This window comes from Pygocentrus nattereri, chromosome 10, assembly GCF_015220715.1.
Source record: "Pygocentrus nattereri isolate fPygNat1 chromosome 10, fPygNat1.pri, whole genome shotgun sequence".
Taxonomy (NCBI): Eukaryota; Metazoa; Chordata; class Actinopteri; order Characiformes; family Serrasalmidae; genus Pygocentrus; species Pygocentrus nattereri.
Genome location: NC_051220.1, coordinates 39955830 through 39971739, shown reverse-complemented (window position 1 = coordinate 39971739; position 15910 = coordinate 39955830). Strand labels below are relative to the sequence as shown.

The 15910-nt window shown below is 41.9% G+C and overlaps 2 protein-coding genes across 2 annotated transcripts in view; one reads left to right on the top strand and one right to left on the bottom strand.

Annotated features, from left to right (window-relative positions):
• The window catches only part of ankrd6a (ankyrin repeat domain 6a), a 35023-nt gene extending 33314 nt beyond the window's left edge, over positions 1-1709 (bottom strand). Inside the window, exon 1 of the mRNA XM_017711263.2 lies at positions 1670-1709. The gene's annotated coding sequence lies outside the window, so the exon portion shown is untranslated. The remainder of the gene's footprint in view (positions 1-1669) is intronic.
• Positions 1710-1977: 268 nt separating this feature from the next.
• Positions 1978-15910, top strand: part of rragd (ras-related GTP binding D) — a 29913-nt gene continuing 15980 nt past the window's right edge. The window contains exons 1-4 of the mRNA XM_017711267.2: positions 1978-2363; positions 9033-9328; positions 11593-11792; positions 13728-13842. Coding sequence (XP_017566756.1) covers positions 2234-2363; positions 9033-9328; positions 11593-11792; positions 13728-13842 — 741 coding nt within the window. The 5' untranslated portion in view covers positions 1978-2233. The remainder of the gene's footprint in view (positions 2364-9032; positions 9329-11592; positions 11793-13727; positions 13843-15910) is intronic.

The following is a 15910-nucleotide window of genomic DNA, read 5'->3' as shown; positions in this document are numbered from 1 at the left end:
TGTTCATGCACAGGACTATCTATCTATCTATCTATCTATCTATCTATCTATCTATCTATCTATCTATCTATCTATCTATCTATCTATATATCTATCTATCTATCTACCTACCTACCTACCTACCTACCTACCTGTCTGTCTATCTATCTATCTATCTATCTCTCTATCTATCTATCTATCTATCTATCTATCTATCTATCTATCTATCTATCTATCTCTGTCCTGGATCCCATCCCGAATGCATCCCGAATGCACCTTTTTATTAATTAAATTTAAGAATTTTAAACCTAAACAGCTACTAAATGATTGCAATGACGTGGCAGGACTGCAGTGTTCCAGTGCTTTGCTTTTAGATCAGAAAGGCCCATTCAGCAAAGCTAATACTCGTGATTGGTGTCTGCATTGTTTGGCCTCTTTAAGTGGAGAATATTTCTGAAATAAAGAAGGAATAAAACAGAACATTTGTGTTGGAGTGGTGCAGAGAACCTACCGCGCCTCTTAAAACCAAACTGTTTTGTTCGTTTCTGTCAGAAATGCTCAGATTCACTGAAATATTCAGAGAAAGTTTGATGGAAAACGGGTGGGAAAAAAAACAAACATAACGTCAGAAATGAGGTGGGGAGGCTGCTCTGCGTGTAGGGCTCCATCTAGCGTTCAACTCAGGAAAATCTGTATAAAAACAAGTTCTTAAGTTTTTTTTTTTCTAAGTGAGGTTTGAGTTTATAACACTAATATTGAATAACAGTTGTCTTAAGTATCAGGTAAGTATAAGTAATTAAAATAAATCATTTTTTGTTGAAAAACAAGTCCCTACACTGGTTCTTACCAAAAGGGTTCTGCTGTTGCTAGACTGTCAAGCTTGTATACAATAGAAGAACCCTTTTCGGTTCTATAGAACACTCTTCAGAAACGTTCTATACAGAACCATCAACAACGCATTCTTTATCATTCTGAAGCACCATTTCAACATGCAAAGAACTACTTAAGCATGAAAGGGTTCTATATAGAACTCATGGTTCTAAACAGAACCACTCACTTTACTAAAGAACCCTAGAAGAACCATCTTTTTTAAAGCGTACAAGTTGATAGCAAAAAAATTAAACATCCCACAGTGATAATGAAGTTAAAGTGTAGTTAGAATGTGTGTATATATTTATATATATATTCTGTTAATCACTTCAATTGAGAAAAGAACCTGTTTCTTTACAAGTTGCACATTTATATTTAGTCATTTAGTAAGTCACAGTAGTGAGGAAGTTTCCATAATATTTACTTAGTGTCTCATGACTTAGCATCTCCTAATTTTGACTTACTTTCTCATGATTATGACTTATTTCTCATAATTATGACTTACTTTCTCATGATTATGACTTATTTCTCATAATTATGACTTACTTTCTCATTATTATGACTTACGTCTCACAATTAGGACTAACTTTCTAATTATTATGACTTATTTCTCATAATTATGACTTATTTCTCACAATTAGGACTAACTTTCTAATTATTATGACTTATTTCTCATAATTATGACTTACTTTCTCTAAATTATGATTTACTTCATAAAGTAAAATCATGATGTTTAAAATGTGGCAAATTTACTTTGCCAAAATGACGAGATACTAAGTCTTAATAACGGACTATGGAGTAACTTTCTCCTTTATTTTACCTTTATTAAACTGCTATATATGTTTTCCAGGGGCCTAAACGGGCTTCCATAGGAACGTAGACCCTGGAAGCGAGAACAAACCCGTTTTCCCACATCTGGGCTGGGAAAGTCTGCAACACTGGCTCAGGTCAAACTCAGAGCGGGAACCGGGCATTTCTGGTGATAATCTGGTGTTATTTTCACCACATTTTAATCCCAGTCTGGTCAGGTTTTCGCCTTGTTCCGCGCACACGCGCACACGCCAACTCCGGGCTTCTGAAGTAAACAACTACATTCCCCATGATTCCGCGCGCACCGTCCAACGCCACGGAGGACAAGCTGCAGTATTTCAGAGAGGCGGCGTCCTCCAACAAAGCACAGCGCAAAGTATGTGCGGGTGAAAAACGTCTCTGTCCGCAGCTCAGGCTTCATGAATAGCGGCAGTGTGGCGAGATCCGCCCGCTGTGGGGCCGCAGTGGACGGAGAGGGAGGGAGGTGAGAGTTCAGCATGGCTTGGCCATATCAGGTGACCATGTGGAGGAGTTGTAGGAGCTGCTGCAGCTCAGACTTCACCAACTCCGGAGAATGACGAACCAGGGAGCCGCATACGGCGAAGACGAAGGCGAGGATGAAGCCCTGGCGTTCGGATATTACGACGAAGATGATTTCGATGCCTTCACGGACGCGGACGGAGACTGTGACTGCGAGCAGGGAGGTCAGCAGACACTTTTAGCAGTATTACTTCTGTTTCTTTCACTCCTGGAAGGTCACTCTGTGCCACAAACCCAAAGCCTGTGCGTATTTCGTTAGTACCCTCTATGCTCTGGACACTGTCCTTGGGTCTCATTGTCTGTCCTGTATGTTTGTTAGGCTGGGCCAGCCTTTGGGGGTCAAGGGCAGGCCTCTGTAAACCCTAAGATGCAATGACCCTTGATCATATATAGGTCAGGCATCACTGTGCAACTCTACAGCACAGTCTGTTGCATAAATGTTCATCAGCAGGCCTGGATCTGCCTCTAAACCTGCTCACAGGGACAACCTGGCCTCGGGTCCTGACTCTCAGTTCGGGCTTGGAGGCTGCTGCACTCAGCCTACCGTTTGGAGACGGTGCTACAGGACACATGAAATGACATAATAGCAGTTCAGAATGCTGATTGTTTACTGTAACGCTGCTTTACATGTGGCACCGGGTTCCCAGATTGAAATTTGAGCAGACGTATCTGATGTTTACTCCTTTTCCCAGAAGTGCCAAACTAAGAAGCTCTGATAAACATAGCCGGAATCCGCAAGCAGTATTTTAGGACTGGAAGTGGCCCTCAGTCTCCCTAAATGCAGTCCACATTCCTCAGTAGAGGGCTCGCAAGCTCTCAGCGGGAGCATGTGATTGGGAGGGAGTGGAGAGAGGGTGTTGGCTGCGCCCCCTGTGTTCATGAACGCACGGCTCTGTCCTGGACGATCACCAGCTCTGTGTGAGTTGTAATGCAGGGTGATGTATATCCAAAAACCTTCTGATGGGTGGGTTCAGCTGCTTTAACCCATTGCTGACACAAGTGTGCAGAGCATGTGTTGTGTAATCTCCATGGAAAAGTAGTGACCAGCAGACACAGTGGGACACAGTCTAAGGTTAACAGGGCCAGTGCCATGTGTCCGCAAGAGGGGTGTAAAGCACCCCAGCGTTGGGCTGTGGAGCAACTGAACTGGCTTCTCTGGAGTGATGGAGCTCCATCCAGTACTTTTGGGATGGTGGCATGGGGGTGCAGTTGCTCTGGGGATAATTGGGCTATGCGCTGATCAGGCGTCACGTTATGACCACCTCCTTGTTTCTACGCTCATTGTCCACTTACTGTATAGCTGCACTCTGTAGTTCTACAGTTACAGACTGTAGTCCATCTGTTTCTCTGATACTCTGTTACCCTGTTCTTCAGTGGTCAGGACCCCCATGGACCCTCACAGAGCAGGTACCATTTGGGTGGTGGATCGTTCTCAGCACTGCAGTAACACTGACGTGGTGGTGGTGGTGTGTTAGTGTGTATTGTGCTGGTACGAGTGGATCAGACACAGTAGTGCTGCTGGAGTTAACCTAAGGTTAACCGGGCCAATGCCATGTGTCGGCAAAGGGGTATAAAGCACCCCAGTATTCTCCGGAGCATCCAGTACCTTTGGCATGGTGGCAGAAGTGCTGGGGGGGCTGTTCCTTTAGGGCTCATTGGGCTGCTCATATAGACATTGACTCAGTTACAAATGGCAGGTTTCTTTTTTCTTTCTCTGTAGCACCAAAAGGAGTTCTTCTGTTATTGCAAACTTGACATCATAACAGTGCAAGGAACCCTTTTTGGTGCTAGATAGAACCAGTTTCAGAAAGGTTCTGTCTAGAGCTATATGGAACTCTTCATCAATCTGAAGACGGTGCAAAGAACCATTAAACGTGCGCAAACCATGGGCGACCAGGTCCATTAAGTATACAGGAAAAGAAATCTAAACAAGGAACTGCCTCTGATCTACATAAAACTACCACAGAGCTGAAAATAGAGATTTTGTTTAAAGCAAAGCAGAATTATCAACCAGAACTGGAGAATAAGACGACTGCAGATAGCCTTGGTTCAGGCTCGTCTGGCATGAAAACAATAGCAGGCCTCCAGATGTGGGAGAACAGCAGTCAGGTTACTGTAAATGGTTTCAGTTCAGATACACAGCTTGCTAATGCTTTTAATAGCGTTTATAGTCGCTGTAAAACGTTTGATTTTAGTAATGAAAGCCAGGAACTGGGTTACAGACTTGTAGATAATTAGCACTTTGACGTTGACCAAAAGGGTTTGGACAGGACCTTCGTCTCGGTAAGTGTAAATAAGAGCCATGGACCTGACAACATCTGTGGGGGATCAGTTAAATCTTGCCTCCGGGATTTCCTTACATTTTTAATAAGTCTTTACAGGTACAGCAGGTATCGTAAGGTTTGAAGGACACGGTGGTGGTCCCTGTTCTCAAATCTGGTTGCCCCAAAGCTCAAAGATTTTAGACCAGTTGCTCTGACGTCAGTTTTAATGAAATATTTGAAATAATAGTGAGGTCAGAAATCTGAGCATGCACTTGATCCCTTGCAGTTTGCCTATAGACCACACAGAGGAGTTCAGGATGTGGTGGTCACTTTGCCCAACCTTCTCGTTAAACATCTGGAGGGGAATGGGTCCCATGTTTGACTTCTGTTTGTTGATTTTTTTTTTATTTATTTATTTATTTTTGGTCTATTTTTAATACAGTTCAAAACTAGTACTGGCACAGTTTATCCTGAGTAATAATCTGGTGGACTGGATTTGTGACCTTTTTGCTAATATGACCCAAACAATGAAGATAAATGGGTCTCTGTCTGCCTCCGCTTGCTCCTCAGCTGGCTCCTCACACAGCTGCATGCTTTCACCCCTATTATTTATTCGCTATACAAATATGTGTCAGGGTGGGTGTGAAAATAGGACGGTCCTAAAGTTTGCAGATGATCCGTCATTGTTAGTTGGGTCAGTCTCTGTGTTTACATGCAGATATTTTTGCCAATCTGATTAAATACAGGGTGAGTCAAAAGTCACAGGACACAGATTTATCTTATTTTACTTTTTAGCCTGTCACAAGCCTCCATGATGTGGTGCTGAAGGTGGTGTTTGTTGCAGATTTTCTCAGCATACACAATTTGTTTGAGATGACCCCAGAGATAGTGAATAAGTCAATGAAGTCAATAATAAAATAAAAAATAAAATAAAACGCTGTCCTGTGACTTTTGACTCCCCCTGTACATTCTGACTATAGATCAAGACTGATGTGTGTTTTTCTGCTCACTCCGTTCAACAATCTGATGGTAAATCTCTGGTTACATGCTCACTACAAGTAATCCGATCCAAAATGACATGCATGCCTAGAGAACTGTTTAGTGTGGACGTTACCATGACAACGAGCATCACATTAGTCCAGTCAGATGTGAGATGAGCAGCAGTGAGCAGTGCCTGTGTTTTTAATTACTTTAAAATCACGTTTAATCAGTTATTTGCAGGATTGCCCACCTCGTTCAATAGAAAATGTATTCTGAATGGCTTTAATCAGGCTAGACTGTTGCGATTGAGGTGTTTACATGGACGTATTCTGTTCCGATTGAGCTATTAGTCGGATTATCAATACATTATGAGGCTGCATGTAAACGGGGATAATGAGACCGGTCACGGCCCGGTCATCAATGGCTTTGTCAAGTGGTTTGACTAGTTTTATCTCAAACTAAAGATGTGATCATTTCAGAAGACATGTCCACACATACAAAATGACACCAATAGGGGTCACACAGTGGAATGTCTTCAGTCTTACTTGCATCTTGGGACAGTTATTGACTCAAAATTGAACTTTGAACCAAGCAGTGAAGCTGTGTCTAAAAAGGGGCACCACCTTTTGTATTGTCTGAGGAGATTTTCCTATTTTCGCATTGACAAAACCATGATGACCTTATTCTGTCGTGTTTTCACCGAATCAATTTGAACCTTTCTTTGGTGCTGTGGTTTGGAAATCTGTCTTAGGGGAACAGGAGTTTCCTGAGCCAAGTGGTCTAGTAGGCTGATGGGTGAGTCACAGCCTAACCTAGAGGCCTTGTATACTAGGCAGAAAAGGTCCCATCCTTTAAATTCTGAATTTCAGACTCTTCTCTCTAGCCGCAGGTTTATAGTCTCAAAGTGCAGAATAAAGTGGTATAACAACAGCTTTGTCTCAAAAGCCGATATCCAGATTAATAAGTTGTAGTAATAGAGGGTGTCCCAAAAAATAGACATCATTTGAGAAGTGAATATCTGAGTAACTACGTGTGCTGGCAAACGAAATAAAATAGGCTTCATGTTGAACAATACAAGATTTATTTCATCAAAATTCGAACAAGAAATTCAGAGGGATGTAGATTTTATAGCCGATTTCACAAAGCCTGACTGACGATATCTTCCGATACTGGTGGTCGTCCAGATCCCATTGCCCTGCACGGACAGCCTTCCTCTCTGAATTCTTTGTGCCGTGTCCGAATCTGCTTTCCAGTTGGTGCATTTTTCTTGAATTTGCTGGGAAATGCGCGCTGCACTCGTTTGACTGTGTTGGAGTATATTCTGACACCCACAATGCCATTTCGTTTCTAGTGAACGCCGTTCTTCATTCGCCACTTCTCAACTTGAAAAATGAAGCTTGATTAGTTTAACACATTTTGTTAAAATTTGAGACCATTTGAGGGAGAATCGGCTGTTATTAGGCTTCAAAATGATCATTTCTTTGTGACGCCCTTTTTGTGAAGAGCCTTGAATACTTTATTTTATTTGTTTATTTATTTTTTTATGGCGGTCGTCATTTTTTTGGTGTTGTTTCTAGGTTAGGGTTAGGGTTAGGGTTATGTAATGTTACGGCATGTCTTGAGGGCATCAGAGGGGCATTCAGTGTTTTTGCACTAGGGCCCCAGAGGATCCCAGCTATGCCACTGTGGATGAGTTGGAGTGATCAAGAACTGATCACGGTCGTGGCTGAATGCAACCAAATCTTCACAGCAATGTTCCAGCATCTTGTGCAAAGACGCCCTAACCGCAAACTCCCTATTAATACCTTTTATTTTTTTAAGGGGCGTTGAGTGTCCACGAACCTTTGGACATGTATTGGTGCTGATGTCACTCAGTTGTTTAGTGATATTTTATGTTTATAGACTGCAAGCAGTAAGAAATTCCGTCTTAAGTGAAGTTGGTGAGTGAGGCTCATCCTTGTAAACGTCTTGGTGTCTGTACTGAGATGCATTATGAGCTTTTTTTCCTTAGGAAAGCTGCCGTGAAGATGTCCCCGGTTGTAAGACATTCCTTTAGCACAGAGTAGCAGCCCTCAGGAAACATGGGCTCCTTGTCTAAGGGGAATTCCACCAATGTTTAAAATTTCTGCAGTGGTTTGGGGTGAAACGCTCTGCTCTAGAGAAGCTTACCGAGTCAGAACAGCTCACAGTGGTGGCGATAGGAACCAGACGTCCCAAAAGCTCCTTCGCAGTAAGTAAATTACATGAAGAGGTTATGAATTCACTGCCTGATGCCTGAGACGCTGTTTTGCGGTAGTTTTGTGAAGATAGTGGCCTAAATATGTTTGTACATGCAGGGCACTGAGGGCGAAATAGTCCCCAAAGAAAATGTATTTTTAACAGGTTTGTCACTGTTTTATCTTTGTTAGTATGACATAACTCATGTAGGTTCACTGGTGGTTTTGGATAGTAAATAAAAGGCTATTTTTGAGTTGTAGACATTGTAACTCCTGGTTCCTATCACCACCACTGTAAAGAAATCTGAAACGTAAGATACTTTAAAAATCTACTGTGAACCATCATATAAAAGCATTGTAACCTTTCAATGACCTTTCTTTTATCAAAATGAAATTATGTAGGTGTTTTGGAAAGTCGGTGGAATTCCCCTTTAAAGGTACATTTAACAAAAATAACCTGCTTATTTAGGATAAATAGTGGTTGGAAAATGTGAAAGTTAATTATGCCTATTTTTGGTGCATAAAACCACCCAAGTGTCATAGATTTATAAAATAAATGAGAAAAATTGGGATGTGCCTCCTTTAAAAGCAGGGATCACCAGTCTTATCCCCGAAGGGCCAGTGTGGCTACAGGATTTCGTTCCAAAAAAGGAGTAGCACACCTCATATGACTGCTCAGATATGTGAAGACTGAGACCAGCTGATGCCGATTTATACGGGTGGAATTTCAGGTGAGCTTCAGCCTGACTGGGATGAAAAGCTGAAGATACGCCAGCCTATTGTGGCTGAGGTTGTAAACCCGGTTTAAAACCGTAAAGAAATCCAAGTCTGTAAGTTTCAATACAATAAATCATTTCAGCTCTCAGAATGACTTTGTTTGCATCTCAACCACTGAATTATGCAGAAATTTCTCTTTAATGCCAACACATCTGATATCTTTGGAAAGTATTTAGATATTGAAATAACCTCTTATGTACAGACTATGAAGTACTGATATTAACTATTTAAGTTATAAGTTCTCTTCCCAACTGTACGAACGCATACAGGGTGGCTCCTGCTTTAGGCACTTATTTGTCTTCTCACAAGATTAAAGATGGTTTTAGTCCAGTTAGGCTGTAAAAACCTTACTAATCTGATGAAATGCAAATGGAACGTTTTGCAGAAATTAGAGAACCATTTATTTTAAACAGCTTAGTTCTGAATATAAAAGGACAGGGTTTGAATTGCATTTCACTGGGGTGTAAAGTCGCGCCTTAAGGCTTGCCAAAGGGATGTGAGGGCGTGAAAGGAAATGCTTCTTTCATGTGATGGAAAAAATGGGGACGTGTCGAATACACTGCTGTTCTTCTCTGTTCTCTTTGTCTCTGTGCAGTTCTGGGCTTCAGAGACCCTTTCAGCAGCGAGGTGAAGCCTCGTATCTTGCTAATGGGTTTACGGCGCAGCGGCAAGTCCTCCATCCAGAAAGTGGTGTTCCACAAGATGTCCCCCAACGAGACGCTTTTCCTGGAGAGCACCAATAAGATCTGCAGAGAGGACGTCTCCAACAGCTCCTTCGTCAGCTTCCAAATCTGGGACTTTCCCGGCCAGATTGACTTCTTCGACCCCACTTTTGATTATGAGATGATATTCCGGGGGACGGGAGCGCTCATCTTCGTCATTGACTCGCAGGTGCGGTGCTTGTGTTGTAGAAAATGTCTTTTGACTGGGACGAGCAGTAATCGTGGACCGAGACTTTAGCACTAAGGGTGTACTCACACTAGGCCCGGTTGCCTTAATGGGGTTAATGATTACATGGGTTCCTTAGCATTAACCCCCTTCCCTACATCCCCTGTTGGCCTGTGCTCACCTTGCTTTTGTTCTCGTGTGAGGTTTTAACTTGCAAGAAAACCTCAAACAGCTCAATATAGTTTGTGGCTTACACCAATCAGGCGTAACATCATGACCACCTCCTCGTTTCTACACTCATTGTCCCTTTAATCAGCTCCACTTACTGTATAGCTGCACTCTGTAGTTCTACAGTTACAGACTGTAGTCCATCTGTTTCTCTGATACTCTGTTACCCTGTTCTTCAGTGGTCAGGACCCCCATGGTGGGTCATTCTCAGCACTGCAGTAACACTGATGTGGTGGTGGTGGTGTGTTAGTATGTGTTGCGCTGGTGCAAGTGGATCAGACACAGCAGTGCTGCTGGAGCTTTTAAACACTGTGTCCACTCACTGTCCACTCTGTTAGACAGTCCTACCTTGTCAGTCCACCTTGTAGATGTGAAGTCAGAGACGACAGCTCATCTGCTGCTGCACAGTTTGTGTTGGTCATCCTCTAGTCCTTCATCAGTGGTCACAGGACGCTGCCCACAGGACGCTGTTGGCTGGATAGTTTTGGTTGGTGGACTATTCTCAGTCCAGCAGCGACACTGAGGTGTTTAAGGACTCCAGCAGCTCTGCTGTGTCTGATCCACTCAGACCAGCGAATTCAGTAAATTCTTCAGTAAATACTCCAACTTGAAGCCTCACTGTTAACACTGGAGGAGGCTTTAGTCCAGTACGCTCCACTGTACTTAAAATACAAAATATATAATTTTATATTATAATTTATCATGAGCAGTAATGCATTATGTTAATAATGCATAATAAGCATGGCTATAACGTAATGCATTTTTATATGTATTTACAGCCATGTTTATGATGTCTTATGAATGCATTATAACATGTTATAAATGTGTTTATAGATGCTTACAAACGTGACATTCATAGAAAGTTTTACTGAAGATGTTTTATGGATGCAGCCGACTTTGAGGGAGGAATTCGCAGCTTTAATTATAGAATGCAGTTCACCTTCTTCAGTAAGGTGAGAACCAGACCTGTTATTAACCCAAATTATCTCAAACTGTTGGAAAAGTGGGACAGTTGCCTCATTCACATCGTGTTCAGGTTCTGTGCTCAGGCACGGTTAGTCCAACCGAACGGTGTGTGTGGTCAGTCAAACTGGACTTTAAGGGTCAAAAGTGCTTGGACATGGTACAGATGGCCTAGTGTGTGCGCACCCTTAGAAACTCTAATCCTGTTTTGTTGAGGTATTTAAGTGTATTTGTGTAGTTACACAAATATTATGTAGTTATTTACATAATGAGTTACGGTAACTTTTGTCATTCTGTATCGACAGAAAACAGGACTGGACACACAACCATAACCTTTATGCGGCCCATATCTTACATTGCACCCATAAGTTAATTTGTATATATATATATATTTTTTTTTTTGTGACAAATTGGCCCCAATTTATCTTTTCATTAACATTTTCTAACCTTTCTTACCTTTAAGAATTAAAGGCTGCTTTTGTGCCTTTAAGACTGATGCATGTAAATGGGCTCTCTTCTGATTGGCTACATTGTATTTCGCTTCATTCAAAAAGCAGTCCAGGCTGAAATGGGAATGGGTGGGGCTGATATGCATATGCAAGTAAATTTGTTGGTTATATGCAGATACAAGTATATTTGTTGGCTTTTTGTGACATCACAAAAGCAGTGAGTTTAATACAAGTTGTTGCAGCCTGGTTTCCACTGTACGGACTGAGGAGTGACCGGTACATTTTAAAACATTAACAATGTTTACAGATTATTACAAAGACCTTTTGTGAATAAGAAGCAAGGACAACGTGTTTCTCCATGATACGGGCCCTTTAATCACACATAAACGTGGTGTAGATTGACAGTTAAGAATCGGCACTTTCCACACTTTCTCTGCTTGTTTCAGCGAGTCACGAATAGGAAATGATCATCAAATTACAGCATAATTCTGTTAGTGCCAGAGATAATTGCTGTCTAAGGCTTAATGAGTTGTGCTAGTGCTGTTTTTTTTTTTTCTGATGTTACTGTTTGAACAGAAGCTTGGAAAAGAAACTTTTTTTAAACGTTAGCTCTGGTCCTCTGTTTAGGATGATTACGTGGAAGCGCTGAGCAGGCTTCACCTCACCGTGACTCGAGCCTACAAAGTGAACCCAGACATCAACTTCGAGGTCTTTATCCATAAAGTGGACGGCTTGTCTGATGACCACAAGATTGAGAAACAGAGGGACATCCACAAACGGGCCAATGATGACCTGGCAGACGCTGGCCTAGAGAGGATACATTTAAGGTCGGTACTAAATCCGATTGGCCGAGCCGCATTCGAGACTGGTGTAAAATGCTTAGTGCACACACGCGTGACCACACGCGTGACCGCACACATGACCACACGCATGACCACCGCACACATCACCTGAATTCTCTATGAAGTAGTATACCAGAGTATTAAAGGGAGCGCTGATAGCTAAAAACATGTAATCCCATCAATACCTATTAAAATGATGCACGTTAGGCCTGATCGATATGATAAACATTCATCACGATGCTCCGACTATTTTACAATATGCGTCACGATTATTTGATGCATAGACGCGATGCATTAGAAGTGCCGCATTTTAAAAATCCTTTAGGTACAGTCATCTTATTGAAGTTTCATACACTGCGCTGCATTAAATCTAATGCAGTAGGACTGTTTATGCTCTGTTGTAATGAACCTTGTAGCTGGCCAGTGCTCTCTGTTCTCAGAATATCCATGTGATGATGTTTAACACAGTTTGTCACAATAAAGATAAAATATTGTTATATTTGTCCCCTTTAGTTCACAATAGCACAGCGATCACCCCCCCCCCGCCCCCACAATAGACCAGTACCATTAAAATGTTTAAACTAAGCAAAACATCGCTGTTGTCAGAAGAAAACCTTGTATCTCCAAAATAGTAACTTTACAGGAGAAGGAAAAACCTACTTTACCTCCTTTAATGTAAGTCAATGGAACCAGAATTTTTTTCCAAGGCATTGTGGGTAATTTCATTTAGTCCATTTATCATGAAATTTACATACAGTGTGAAGCGCAACAGGTATTTTCAAATTATGTCAAAAACTGAAAAATGTCAAAAATGGAGATACGAGGTTTTCTTCCGACAGCAGCGATATGCTGTTTACTTTTAGCATATATGCCATAACAGGAAATATATTTTTATGTATCGTGAGTGTGAGTGTGAGTGTGAGTGTGAGTGTGAGTGTGAGTGTGAGTGTGAGTGTGAGTATGACTGTATGCATGCAACCCATTTCGCGCATATTTTCAACTGTGGTGACCAACTAGTAGAGGGACTATTTGTCAAGTTTTCATAATAAACAAACCATTTCCTTTTTGTTTACGCATCATATTTGACATGCTATTTATAGGCATACAGATCCTAACAGTAAGGGTTCCCTTTAACATCCACTGTACTGTTCTTTGAATAATCTTGCAGTGTTTTGTTGCTTGGATGTCACAGTCACTGTTAACGAGTTACATCGCTTGACAGACGCTAATCTTCATAATAACCTGTTTTTTAAAAGCAATAAACCACTAGAGGGAATGATTTTAGCATAACGAGGCATCTCAGTGCTGTTGTTGCACATATTTGATATGAAAAGAGCTTTGTTTAACAAAGCCAAACATTTGTAGACTTATGTTTATTACATATTAACATCTGGAAAAGTTAAACATTTATAAATGGGAAATTATTTTAACATTTAGTGTCATTTACTCTGATGAAACAGATGAGTAGTGATTTGATTTGCCTACTGAATGTGTGTACACAGGAACTGCAGGGCATTAAGGCAGCCACTCAAAGATGAAGACTTTGAGGGCATCGCTGTTGAAGTTTAATAGGACTAAGGGTTTTTGCATTTGCATGCCTAACAACACCTGTTAACCATGGTAAAATCACCGTAACGCACAGCTTTAAGTAATTTATTGCTTTTTTTTTTTCCACAGTGCACTGGCTGAATTTCACATAGTCTAAAAACTTATGGATACTTATTTAGCATCAGGTAATTCTAATGAAAACTGATCCTAGATTAGCGTTCTTCCCCTGAGTTGCTTTATGAATGCCATCCTTTGTGTGATTCTCTCCAATGCTCGACTGGATTGGTGGTATTATTTATTTATTTATTTATTTATTTATTTATTTACTTACTTACTTATTTATACTGAAAACCATGTGATCTGTCGTCTCAGTTTCTACCTGACGAGCATCTACGATCACTCCATCTTTGAAGCCTTCAGTAAAGTTGTGCAGAAGCTCATTCCACAGCTGCCAACCCTGGAGAATCTACTCAACATTTTTATATCCGTGAGTAATGAAACGTAATCTGTTTCTACCCTGTGAGATAAGAAAATGCAGACTTCTCACTGTGCCGTACAATTCTTTATTTTCCCTGCTGGGATGCACCTGAGTGTAGAGGTGGTGTTATCTTGCAGATGCTATTCCATTTAAATAGTTTATTATGTAATTACAAAAGAACACACTTGCATCTGATTTGCATTCAGTTTTGCACTTGGTTTTTGCTTGTTTTGATGTCAGAACATGGCAAAAAGACCAGATGTGAGTACCTTCATCACAATGAAAACCTAATGAAATGCCTTCTCTTTTGCTTACAAGCACACGTGATATACGTTCAATAAATCGAAAATTTAAGTGCACTTTAAACAGACTTTCTAATGTGAGAGAACTTCTACACTTACAACTTGCTGTGGCCTCCAAGGGTTACAGTAATTTGGTCAACGCATTTAAAGGAGCACTATGTGATTGTGGAGAACGATTGAACTCGACAGCAAAACAAACCCACCCCTCCCTTCAGCGCTCCTTCAGAAACTCTGCTCCCCTAAATTCGTGAGCACGCATTGTCGAGGCCAACCCACGTTTTTTAGGTATTTGTGACCATAAAACCCTTCGCAAACGTTGTACAGACAAATATCATGAGATGACGTTAGAGTGCACAATGACACAGCAAGTAATTTAGCTAACGTTAGCTCGGTAGCAGTGGTTGGTTAGTGTAGTGGTCAACACCTCTGCCTTCTACGCTGTAGACTGGGGTTCAATCCCCCACCTGGGTAACCACCCTACACTATACCAATAAGAGTCCTTGGGCAAGACTCCTAACACCACCTTCACCTACCTGTGTAAAATGGTCAAATTTTAAGTCGCTCTGGATAAGAACGTCAGCCAAATGCCATAAGTGTAAGTGTGTTAGTGGGTAACAGGTTAGCAAACTGTCACTACACGTCAAGTCAGGAGGCTTTTATTGTCATTCCATCTATGGACAAGTAGACAGTGGAGTGAAATTACATTCCTCCAGGAACAACACGGTGCAGCGTAAATCAAAATAGACAGTACGAAGTGCAACGTGCAAACGTAAGTGTGCGAAAAAATTAGACTATAAACACAATAAGTAAAACAGACATTAGACACAGTAGACAGAGGGGGCAGTGCAGCACCAACGCAGCGCTCATTTCTGAGCATGAGGTAAGGGTGTGAAATGAGGTGCAAAGATTATTTAACATGCTGTGATCTGTGAATACGTGAGCACAGCAGTTCCTAAGGTAAGATATACACAGTACTTGAGTAAACAAAGTGTATTAGCAGCAAGTTCCAGAGTGTGTGTGTGTGTGTGTGAGAGAGAGGGGGGCTTTCAGATCAGTCATTGTGAGTTCAAAATCCTGATCACTTGAGGAAGAAAGCTTTTTCAGAGTCTGGCAGTGATGGCACGTATGATCCAGTCCCTTCTGCCAGATGGCAGCTGTGAGAAACGTCCATGTGCGGCATGGATGGAGTCGTCAACAATGCTAGGGCCTTTCCGGATACAACGTGTGGTGTAGATGTCCATGATGGAGAAGAGAGAGACCCCGACGATCTTCTCAGCTGTTCTCACTATACACTGTAGGGTCTTGCGGTCGGGGGTGGTGCATTTCCAAACTAGGCGATGATGAAGCTGCTCAGGATGCTCTCCACAGTCCTCCTGTAGAACATGGTGAGGATGGGAGGGGGAGATGAGCCTTCCTCAGTCTCCACAGGAAGCAGAGGTGCTGCTGGGCTCTCTTGGCTGTGGAGTTGGTGTTGAGGGACCAGGTGAGGTTCTCTGTGATGTGGACACCGAGGAACTTCATGCTCTTGACTATTTCCACAGCAGAGCCAGTGATGCTTAGTGAGGGGTGGACACCTCGCACTGTTCTGAAGTAAACAACCGTCTCCTTAGTTTGGTCCACATTCAGAAACAGGTTGCTGGCTCCGCACCAGTCCGTTAGCTGCTGCACCTCCTCTCTGTTCGCTGACTCGTCGTTCTCGCTGATCAGACCCACCGCAGTCGTGTCATCAGTGAACTTGATGTGGTTTGAGCTGTACTTTACAGTACAGTTGTGAG